The following is an 11,360-nucleotide window of genomic DNA, read 5'->3' on the forward strand; positions in this document are numbered from 1 at the left end:
TATTATTTCTTGTATATAATACTAAGCTTGGCAAGACGTTGAGTACCTAAGGATAAATAATATATTAATATAATAATTAAAATATTTATTCGTGATATCCCTATCGGCGATTTCAGAAAACCTGAAAAACACGCTCTGAGCGTCATGATATGAAATGTGAAATCCTGATTAGAGGGTAGATGCTTACGTGTTGCTAAGTGGTGGTTGCGTACCACGCCCGTTGTCCAACCGAGGAACATTCACTTACATTTTACTTTTTCATCCATCCCGACATTCCGGGAATCGAAATCAATAAAGCTATTTGTTGACCGTGTGCGGTAAAAAGACATAAGTTGGACGAAATTTTCAAAAGAAAAGAAAAACAAACATGGCTGACTTTAACGCAAAACAACAAAATCAGGTAACTGAACTAATTTTATTGTTTTAACGTCCATGTGTGATTATACTGTAAACGGTATGTACTCAGAATGACAGTAAGTTGGAAATGGGTAGTGGTTGCCTCGGTCCGAATTCCAAGTATGTGAAATTGATCTCTAGCGATGGAAGAATGTTCATAGTGAAACGTGAGCACGCCTTGATGTCTGGTACTATCAAGGCCATGTTAGAAGGTCCTGGAAAATACACTGAGACCGATTGCAACGAAATAAATTTAAAGAATATTCCGTGAGTATTTCATAGTTTCACCAACATCAGACGTCTTGATTATTTGATTGTTGTTTTTCATTATTTAGCTCACACATCCTGTACCATATCTGCTTGTATTTTACCTACAAATATTATTACGACTTCTGTACAGACTCTAGTTCAATTGATATACCACCGTTCGATATACACCCAAATATAGCTGTGCCTTTAATGATGGCAGCAAACTTTTTGGATTGCTAATACTCCACGGAAATAAGTATTCAATATTTTTATAGTATTTATAATCAAAAACAATATTATTATTTGTCAACTATAGCATAACATATTATGATTTATAATATTTAATAATATAATTTAAAGTAGAATAAAATTAATATTCTTAATAAAAGACCATATTATTATACTTTTTAATTGTTCATTAATTATTAATTAATACATGATCGTATCTGCACACCACTCTATCTACCTAAACATTAAATACTGGCAACACTAAAATTCTTGCCAAAACTAAATTTTTATAATTCTAAGTACCTATTCTAGAAAATGTCTACTTTGAAATGAAGTATTAAAAATGCACATTTTTATTACAGAATAATATGTTTATTTTTTTTTCTTCTTAAAACTATGTAGTAATTAATATATTTAAAATGAACGTCTTAAGAGAATGTTGTACCCACATGTGTTGTCTCCGTCTTACACACATACGACATACCAAATTTTTGTTCACCAGTTTCAAAAGTATGCTGTTAGTTTTGATATTAGAGTGAATTGACCTATTATAAAATTTAAAGGTAAAATTATTATCTAGGGCCCTATCTAACCTTTTAATGATATTATTATTTTTAAGTAAGTTATGATCATTTTAAAATGTGGATTTTCAAAAAGGTCATAACTTACTTAAACTACTTAAATATATGATTAAATATATATAATTATGGTATAATAAATTATATTATAATATATAAATGCATTATTTTCATAACATGAACAATTATTTAATTTTGTTAACATTAGAATAAAATTGTTTTCATCAAATTAACTACTAACATTAAATAGTTAAGCAATAATATATAGAATATGTATCATTTCAACATTTTACAACATAATAACAATTATGTGTAGTATTTAGTTTCAATAAGATAGGTTTCTTATTTAAATTAATTTCAATATTATAATTCCAAATTATAATTGTATATGTTTTTAAAAATTAACGTGTTTGCAAGTGTCTGTATGATATTTAATAAAATTATAAGAAGTTTATACTTACAATTTCATAATTTATAGCCATCAGATTTAAATAGCATTATTTAACAATTGAACTATAAGGATATAAATTGTAAATAATAATATTTAATGAATTATTACTATAAACATAATACATTCAAAATTTAATATCAAATTAGTAACATGTATCATAAATTGTTTTTAATATCAGGTATTGTTAATTACTGGTTTCAAATGTATAGCAGACTTTCCCAATTTCCGACCATCTGAAAAACAGGTTTACATTATTTTACATAATATTAATAAAATAGTCAATAATGGAACTTACAGCTCTTTAAAATAATTGAATAACATCTTTGAGTAATTGATTTTATTGATTGTTTTCCTGAAAGACCTAATAAAATACCTCTGAACTTGTAGTCAAGTTAAATTTATTAAAACTAATAAGTAACAATAGACTCTGGTCACTTTTTTGTTTAGTTTACAAAAACATGATAATAAATTTGAAAAAAAAACATTAAAGTATATAATTAATAATAATGTAAATTTATAACTGTAAGTATGTATAAATATTGTATTTCACTATTAATCATTTACTTATAATATTATGTAAGAGGGCATAATTTTCAATTGTTATACAGTTGAAAGTTATTACTGTTATGAGTATACGACATCAATTATGAAGTATAAAAAAAGTGTTTTGATAAACTTATAGATATTCTCTCACTAAACATTTACTGTGTTAGTTGTATAATCTATTTCCGTGCATTTGAATTACATATAAAATTTTAATTTTATCTGAATTGTGTTTGTGGATTTTCAATGACAAGTTCAATTTACTTTCACGATTTCTTTCTTAATTATACTTTTTTTTTATTAAAAAAAAAATTCTAAAAATCAATTAAAAATAATATTGTGTCGTACCTATGTGAATTGTTATATACAGATATAATCATGTTAATGTTTAGTAATTTATTTTAGCTTATTCGAAGTATGTATAATATATTATAATTAGGGCCCGGAACTTAATGATCTAAAAATATATAAAAAATGATATTAAAAATGTATATTTTATTGTAAAAATTGATAAATAGGTATTGTTTTGATACAAAAATTAAAATATTAAAATTGTTATATTATATTATTATTCTATTATTTATTATAAAATTATTTTTATTTAACTAAATAAAACCTTATGTTAAAAAATTCTACAGATTATTAAATAATCGTAGATCGCGACAACAAAAAAAAATATAATAAACATTGATAATCGACAACCTAATGGAGTTTCCAGTTTGCATGTGTTACATTAAAATGTAACTTTCAACAAGAAGAATGCAAATAGGTATACATAAAAAAAAGTACAAAAATGAATAAAATGCACCAAAAATACTAAAAAATGACCGTAAAGTATAAAATTCCTTAAAAATGCAAAAAATGCAAAATATAAATTGTACCATTAAATTCTATACTTCATGAATCACATTTCTGTATAGACGAGCATTAAATGTGAGCATTAGAAAAAAAGATGCAAATGAATCAAGTTCCAGGCCCTAATTATAATTGATACAAAATTTACAATATTAACTTTATCATAAAGTTGTGTTATTTATTTGCAATAAATATTTAAATCCTAAATCCACTAAACTTAAATATTATCAGTCAAGTGTATTTATAAAAGCGAAATATATAAAAAATATTTATACATTCATTATATATAGGCATATATATTTTTTTTATATATAGTTTTAATAGATTGTTTTTTCTCTAACGATTAATTTATATTATTATTATAATAAGTACCTAATTATACATATTTTTTTCTAGCAAATTGGTTTTTAATTATCCATGAAAATATAAAATTCTTATATTTACATTAATTAATTTAAACTATTATCAAAGGATACAAATTCATTACATCATGAGGATTACGTATGTCTAGTTTATTAGCTGCTCCACTTGTAATTATTAAATTCTAAAACAGATGTAAAAATTTAATTACATGGATTTAAACTAAAATTTTTGATTTTACTTTTGATTTTCCTTTAATATAAAGTAGATGAGCTAAAGTAAATGTATCTTGACGTGTAATAGAACTAAATAACATTGGACCATAAGATATTTCAAAATAAATGTTTTTTTCAACTGCGATTGTGTAGTCCTTTGGAGTAATGGATGTGTTTATATTACAAGTTATTATATCGATTGAAGGAGAAGTCACTATGTCCTAAAAAATTAAACAAACAATAATTAAAAAAATATAATAACAAAATTATAAGCAAATATTATAAAAATATAAGTGAAAGAACTAATATAAATGTCTCCTGTATCTCTATTAATTTTTATCTAGAATAGTAAAACAAAATAATTTATTGAACAATATAAATGGATAAAACTATTTTTATATATTAACTGTAATTTTTAAATGTTAAATAATATATAGTATATAAATTATAATTACCCTATATAATTATTATCCTACCAGGTTAAAACAGAAACTCCTGAAGAATAAATTTAGTATCATAATACATAGTATCATTTCTATTTGTTTAAAAATCAAGTAAAGGGTGTTTCATTAAAAACACCGGATTCGATCTCATTATTATTTTTTAATAAGTAATTGATTAGAACAGAAGAACCCTCAAACTCTTTGTGCAATAATACATCCATATCAGAACTGAAACTTACCAATGTAGGCAAGCAGAAAATATATCAGATATTACATTTTATACATACATTGGGAAAATGTATACAGTAGATTCCACTTAATGTGAGTCCGATGAAACCAGCTCTATTTGATTACATTAAGCAGTTTCCCATAAAAACCAAAATTAGTTCAAAACACAAAAATTTATACCAAAAAAAAGTTTTTATTTTGTACATGTGAAAGATTCAATTGAAAAAAATGTTAAATTACTACCTAAACAAAAGTAATTATAACATACTAAATAAAATTACTATTTTGAGGTTTTAAACTTGAATGTTTTGTAAAATGCATAATCATTTAATGGTTATGCTTTTTATAACCTTCGATAAACACTATCTCATAGATTCAAACTAATTCAGATTATATTAGTCATTTTTTAAATACAAGTGTGTATACATATTCTAACGCAGCGATTCCCAAACTCTTTTCCACCTCAGCACATTATTATTAGTTATGATAAGTCACGGCACACTTTGGATAAATATTATTTTCTTATTGAATAATATGTATATTATGTTTTTTTATAAAAAATGTTCAAGTTGTCGCAGCACACCATTCAAATTTCACGGCACAGCATTTGGAAAACATTGTTTTAACACTATGATAAAATAAAAAATGCCCACATAAACCAAATTGATTACCCATATTATGTGATTTTTTTTTTAAATTAGTTAAATAAATTTGTATTGGGACCAGACCATTTTGCCCACATTAAGCAGAATCAACTGTACATTCATATCCATATCATTTATTCTAAACAATTTTTTCTAATAAAATAATAACGAGTTCAAATTTGGCGTTCTTAATGAAACACCCTTTACTTATTATTAATAAGTAAACATCAAACAGTTTCTCAGAAACGAGTCTTTTAGATATTTATTAATATTGACTTAATATTCATACCTGAAAAACTTTATCATCTAACGGTTCTACTGCTAGGATATTATACAATTTGAAATTTTGAGAACTCAACTAAAATACAAAAGAAATATAATTAGTTTATAACTAAATTTTAAGTGTATTCATTATTTCATTTTGTTGTATTACTATTTTTTGCAACTGGCCAATATTGGATATTTGTATCGTTAATCGATTTAGAATGGTCAATTTGGAATCATTATCCTGAAAAAAAAAATATTGAATTTAATCTGAATTATAAATTGTACTATATATTTGTATAACTAATATTATAATAGGTATAATAATATTAATACCCAACTCAGTATACCGCTGAGCCTATTGTAACATAAGTAATTAAAAGAAAATTTTGTTTATAATAATTCAAAAGATTTTAATAAATTATAATATATCTTCAAGTTACGGATATAATTTATTTAATGAAGAAAAAGTTTGTTGAAATGCATTTAGTAGCATACTAAAGTAGGTGATATTATATTTAATTTGAAAGTTTAACCTAACCATGCTTTTTATAATACTATAATACATAATTATATCTATAAAGGTACATTGAATTTGTTATAATATAAAAGTACAGTACTATGTCCCGTTATTGAAACTACATAATGTAAATTCTTATTATCATGACTATTTAATTAGTGCTATGGAGTATGAACTACTCAATACAAATATAGTATTGCTGTAAAAGAATATAAGAATATAGATTTAATAAATAATACCATATGATTTTTAATTGAATCACATGTGGTTAAACTTTTATATACTTTGTGTTTTAGAAAATGCTCCATTAATTTTATTCACCTTGCAACAAACTTTCAGTACACGGGAGGAGAAAAACAAGAAAATATCAGTATTGTTTATCATATACTCAGAGTTGCATCAAGGTTATTCAGGGGGAAGAAAAAATATTTGGTAAATTAAAGGAACCAAGATCAATTTTCAAAAATTTATTTTTATCTGAAGTAAGAAGACTTTCTACAGCCTGAATTGAACATCAATTTTTTTTATTTTATTTTAAATAATTGTATAAAATAATTTTTTAAAAAGCTGCCTTTTCATAAAGACACATTACAAAGCTTGAGATTAAAATACTGAAAAACAGAGTTTAATACGAGTTATAAAATATTGTTTATTTTTATTAATTAAAACAATAAAATTCTACAGCACAGAATCATTATTCCCGTGTAGTGTATTTTTGAAGACAAGATGACATTAGTACTAGGTATCTTCATAGAAATTCAATATTTAATATTTTATTTTGATTTATTTTTACAATTGATATAATTTAAGTATAATAAATCACCATACTCACATTTATTAATTTAGGTGTAGGTACCCAGTCTTTTTCTTCATCATCTTCATCATTACATTCTGTAAATTTTCTTTTTTTTTTGTTCAAACCTCCATTGCTTAGTAATGAACAATTTACTGTAGTGTTTACAGCAATCAAAGCATACCCATCTAAAAATAAATATTCCATACATTTTAAAACAATCAAATAATACTATTATTATATTTAGTATAATTTATTTAGTAAATTTATTATTATAAGCATTTCAAAAAAAAAAAATTAAATTATGCTAACTTGAAGTTATTTATGGTTAAAATATAACAGATGCACATAGGCAATCATTGATGTTATAATAATGAATTATGATGTTGTAACATTATGTGGGCAAAAATATTTTTATTTCTTGCAGTGTATATTTAAATAATTGTAGCATGATAATACAGTTAGCTGGTAGGTATCTACTCAGTATAAGTAATGATAGAATTTCAATGAAATTAATAAATAAAGATATGAATAAGACAATATACAGAACCAGATTTGATTATGATTTGACTTTAGAGAATGAAAAAATAACTACCTACCAAATGGCTATGATTGTTATAATTGTGTTAAGTTAAAATTAATTGACAACAGTTTTAATATAATTATATTAAATTAATAATATTGGCTTTTAATCAACCCATGTAGAAAATATAAATACTAATAACTTTTCTTATATGGTACTAAATATATAATAGTTATTAACGATTTAGTCAGGTGAATAACGAATGGAATGTATATTTCTACAAATTATATTTCATAAAAAACTAAGATAAATGATTTGAAAATAAATAAAACGCCACAGATAAAATTACAGTCTTTAGATTTTCTCTTCTGTATGTACCTATACATTTTTTTCAATAAATTTAACAAACTAATTAAAAACAAGTTAATACTTATAGTTTATAGATTATAATATACCTACTATAATAATATAGTTTCTTTAATATTTTAATTATTATAAAAAAATACCTTTATATAAATAGAATACTGCATTGAAATTTTTATAACGATCCATACATACTTAATTTGAATATTTTGGCTAAAACTAAAAAGTACACACTTAACCTGTATATGATGAAAGAAATTGCAATAACAACTGTTACATTGACATAACATTTAAGACATTTTAAGTAAAAAAAAAAGTTTCAAACATTATTATTTGTGTTAAAAAAATCAATAGATGTGTTCACTAAACAAACATAACAATAAATAAAAAAATTGTTATACTCACGTTTAATAAATGCATTAATCATTTCGCCGTTGACACTCTCGACGCGTAAGTCACAGTATCCATTAGGTATTTTCATTTTTTTTTTTTTTTTTTATAGCATTAAACGTGGTGGTTTAGCAATAGCAAAAACAATGTAACTTTAGATGTTTAATAACGTTTAAATAAAATGTTAAATCGACTACTTTACTAGTAAGTGAATAAATCAGTAAATAATGACATTTTTTAACGCCGGTCTGTTTTCAAAATGTTCAAGCCTTATCATGTTATCATTTATCTGTTATTGTAGTATACAAATTTTGATATCGATGTCACATCGTAATCATCGTATACACAAACCAATTTTATTGTCAAAACATTAATTGAAAAACCTTTGATGATGCATATTATTTCCAGAACAAAATAATTGGAAGGGTCTGTAGTACAGACTGTACCATAATTGATATTCAGCTTACGGATGACGGCAAAGTAAAAAAAAATCTGTTATCCAACACAACTGATATCATTGCTTATCACGATATCATTATTTCTCTTACACTATCACTCTTGTTTGAAATGTGAATTTCATCGCTTTATTGTTCAGACGCTCAGTCGCTCAGTGGTGTTATTGCCGTGTCCATGATACGTTTCATCAGTATTGTTTGTAGTTTTTTATTCGCTCATCATAATATGATGTTTTGACGATTATGCGATAGGTATGTGTCATTTCAAATTTCTACACATTTTTCTATCTTTTGTAAATTGTTGAGCGGTAGTACACGAAAACGTATGTGGACAAAGTTCATCGTTATCTATTATCCGTATAAAACAAAAGGTTACTATAATTTTTTGATTGCGCATGACGCATCACAATTTTTATTACCGCCTTACATGATTTACGTACACAATAACATTTCCACATAGTGTTCGTTGACGGTTGAACGCGCGTTCAAAAGGTCTTTTAATTTAATGATATTTTGTTGACAATAGTCCACAACAACCGACTGAAAGTAAAATGGTAAGGAAGCTACAAATATTTTGTCACAGTGCGTGCTTTGAAGTTTGGTCGTACTAATTGAAATATGTTTCAGTTTTCCCTTAGTTTATTCAATGACATACTCCGACCATTCAACACGACATACAGATGCTGGTCAGTGTCAATGCTACCTGGCACCGAACGAGAAGACGTTGAACGTGGTGGAAAAAGTAAGACGTTTGATGTCATTTTGGTATATTTTATTACATTATTTTTCTTAACACAATTGTTTCAGTTATAATGCCCCCGTCTGCTCTGGATATTCTGACTCGGTTAAATATCAACTACCCGATGTTGTTTAAGCTAACTAACAAAAAAAGCAACAGACAGACTCATTGTGGTGTATTGGAGTTCATTGCAGATGAAGAGAAAATATACATTCCTTATTGGGTATTAATTATATATCACATAATATTAGATATAAATCTAGTCGAAATTACACATTGTTATTTTTGCACAAATTCATTAAATTCATTAAATCCACGCACAAAAATGGAATCATAAATCAATAATTATTTCAGTGACCAAGTTTAAATCATTTCTTACTTAAATTAAATAATAACTTATCATCTATATTACATTTGATTAATCCATAATTATATATTATTTTATGCTTAATTAAATTAATTGTCATGTGAGCATAGGATTTGTTTTAAATTTAAAAATATATAATAATCAGTATAGAAACCTAACAAAATTTACTAACTTTATTCACTCATTTTTAAGTTATTGTAATTCATGTGTATTTTATTTAGATGATGAAAAACTTATTACTAGATGAAGGAGATGTGGTGCAAGTTGAAAGCGTTTCGTTAGAAGTAGCCACTTTTTCAAAGTTCCAACCTCAAAATTCTGAATTCCTGGATATTACTAATCAAAAAGCTGTTTTAGAAAATTGTTTGCGCAATTTTGCTTGTTTGACTACTGGTGATATAATAGCCATAAAATACAACCAAAAAGTTTACGAAATGTGTGTGTTAGAAACCAAACCGGGCAACGCCGTTAGTATCATTGAATGTGATATGAATGTTGAGTTTGCTGCACCAGTTGGTTACCAAGAACCTAAACATGAAAAAAAACCTGCTGCAGAAGAGATGATGATTGATCCTGCCGATTTAATGCCTGAACCAACAGGTTTCGTAGCATTTAAAGGTTCAGGCAATCGATTAGACGGTAAAAAAAAGAAAGAAAATCCTGACGATCAATTGAATCAAGTTAAAGTAGCATACCAAAGAGGTATCCCAGATTATAATTATTCTATTGGAAATATACAGTTCTTGAGGAATATTCGTTCTGTGACTAATAATGAGGTAATTACTAAATTTCTATATATTTATACTTTGTTCTATAATCTATTTTACACTGGTATTTCATTACAAATGTTCAACATAAATACATAATTAACATATTTCTAACAATACTATTACTTACTAAAATTGATCAAAAGTCGAATATGATGTTTGAATGTAGCAATCATAAATCAGTCGTCTTTGTTACTGATTTGTGAAAAAAAATTATGCAAACAAAATTTATTTTGTGGTTTAATTTTTGGGTAGTTCTTATCATTTTATAAAAAACTATAAGACTTTTTTATTATTTCTAAGTTAAATTGTGTATTATAAGTTATATATTTTAATAATTGTTGAGCTATTATAGTTACATACTAAAAGCTATTAATAATATAAAAAAAAAAAAAAAAGTTATATATTAATGACTTAATATTTTGCATTTCAGAATGAAAATCAAGAAGGATTTAAGCCATTTGCAGGTTCTGGATCAGTACTAAAAACAAAAAAAAAAAAAACATAAGATAATTTTCTTTTAAAGCATGCACTTATATTTAATATGGGAGCATTTAAATTTTTAAAAAATGTACATTTTTCAAAATAATTTTTAATTTAATTGCAAAATAGTTTTGACATGATGATTTTTTTATAGTTAAAAATAAGTATTTTACACAGTTATTATATTATATTCAAGTATTAGCACATAGATTATTGGTTTCTCATAGATGTAATTTTCTCAATAAAATAAAAAAAAATAATAAAATGTATATAAATATGTAATAACATTATTTTCTATATTTTCAATGGTTTATTATTAAAAATTTTTTCATATATTATATTTTCAACAATTACTATTAGTATATGATAGGCGATTACAGATAAAAATATTAGTTTGGGATGAACATTTTGTTAAGGATTATGTTTATTACTAAATCAACAAACCAAACAATAATAATCAAATAAGAAAATACCTGATAATAATTTTAATTGAACTAAAATACTGA

General features: G+C 24.7%; 3 protein-coding genes across 5 annotated transcripts; 2 read left to right on the forward strand and 1 right to left on the reverse strand.

Moving 5' to 3' along the window:
- The first annotated feature begins 218 nt into the window (after nucleotides 1–218).
- On the forward strand, nucleotides 219–6,709 carry LOC114129990 (elongin-C-like). 2 transcript variants are annotated; one of them, XM_027994863.2, is made up of 4 exons: nucleotides 219–400; nucleotides 467–663; nucleotides 732–901; nucleotides 6,271–6,709. In XM_027994863.2, exons 1-3 carry the CDS (start codon nucleotides 368–370, stop codon nucleotides 883–885), a joined length of 384 nt encoding a protein of 127 aa, XP_027850664.2. In that variant the 5' UTR covers nucleotides 219–367; the 3' UTR covers nucleotides 886–901; nucleotides 6,271–6,709. The 2 variants fall into 2 exon arrangements, with proteins under 2 accessions (XP_027850664.2, XP_050061953.1); XM_050205996.1 differs by lacking the exon at nucleotides 6,271–6,709 and having other exon boundaries at nucleotides 732–1,048.
- On the reverse strand, nucleotides 1,976–8,496 carry LOC114129989 (ribonuclease P protein subunit p30-like). The gene is made up of 8 exons (XM_027994862.2): nucleotides 8,059–8,496; nucleotides 6,807–6,955; nucleotides 5,624–5,698; nucleotides 5,480–5,548; nucleotides 3,902–4,096; nucleotides 3,777–3,844; nucleotides 2,198–2,277; nucleotides 1,976–2,135 (listed from the first exon to the last, which is right to left on the reverse strand). Exons 1-8 carry the CDS (start codon nucleotides 8,132–8,134, stop codon nucleotides 2,077–2,079), a joined length of 771 nt encoding a protein of 256 aa, XP_027850663.1. The 5' UTR covers nucleotides 8,135–8,496; the 3' UTR covers nucleotides 1,976–2,076.
- Nucleotides 8,497–8,648: 152 nt separating this feature from the next.
- LOC114129987 (ubiquitin recognition factor in ER-associated degradation protein 1-like) lies at nucleotides 8,649–11,360 on the forward strand. 2 transcript variants are annotated; one of them, XM_027994861.2, is made up of 5 exons: nucleotides 8,649–9,052; nucleotides 9,126–9,240; nucleotides 9,306–9,460; nucleotides 9,826–10,380; nucleotides 10,805–11,360. In XM_027994861.2, the coding sequence occupies exons 1-5, from the start codon at nucleotides 9,050–9,052 to the stop codon at nucleotides 10,877–10,879; spliced, it is 903 nt and encodes a 300-aa protein (XP_027850662.1). In that variant the 5' UTR covers nucleotides 8,649–9,049; the 3' UTR covers nucleotides 10,880–11,360. The 2 variants fall into 2 exon arrangements, with proteins under 2 accessions (XP_027850662.1, XP_027850661.1); XM_027994860.2 differs by lacking the exon at nucleotides 8,649–9,052 and having other exon boundaries at nucleotides 9,117–9,240.

This window comes from Aphis gossypii, chromosome X (genome assembly GCF_020184175.1).
Source record: "Aphis gossypii isolate Hap1 chromosome X, ASM2018417v2, whole genome shotgun sequence".
Classification (NCBI taxonomy): Eukaryota; Metazoa; Arthropoda; class Insecta; order Hemiptera; family Aphididae; genus Aphis; species Aphis gossypii.

Excerpts from the sequence above, each read along its gene's own strand:
- LOC114129990 (XM_027994863.2), top strand. The coding sequence starts at position 368 with ATGGCTGACTTTAACGCAAAACAACAAAATCAG. Across the intron at positions 401-466 it reads ACGCAAAACAACAAAATCAG|AATGACAGTAAGTTGGAAAT; the intron begins GTAACTGAACTA and ends GTATGTACTCAG. Across the intron at positions 664-731 it reads ATAAATTTAAAGAATATTCC|CTCACACATCCTGTACCATA; the intron begins GTGAGTATTTCA and ends TTCATTATTTAG.
- LOC114129987 (XM_027994860.2), top strand. The coding sequence starts at position 9,117 with ATGTTTCAGTTTTCCCTTAGTTTATTCAATGACATACTCCGACCATTC. Across the intron at positions 9,461-9,825 it reads AAATATACATTCCTTATTGG|ATGATGAAAAACTTATTACT; the intron begins GTATTAATTATA and ends TATTTTATTTAG. Across the intron at positions 10,381-10,804 it reads GTTCTGTGACTAATAATGAG|AATGAAAATCAAGAAGGATT; the intron begins GTAATTACTAAA and ends TTTGCATTTCAG.
- LOC114129989 (XM_027994862.2), bottom strand. The coding sequence starts at position 8,134 with ATGAAAATACCTAATGGATACTGTGACTTACGCGTCGAGAGTGTCAAC. Across the intron at positions 6,956-8,058 it reads GATTAATGCATTTATTAAAC|ATGGGTATGCTTTGATTGCT; the intron begins GTGAGTATAACA and ends ATTTATTTTTAG. Across the intron at positions 2,278-3,776 it reads CCTCATGATGTAATGAATTT|AGGTATTTTATTAGGTCTTT; the intron begins GTATCCTTTGAT and ends CTACAAGTTCAG.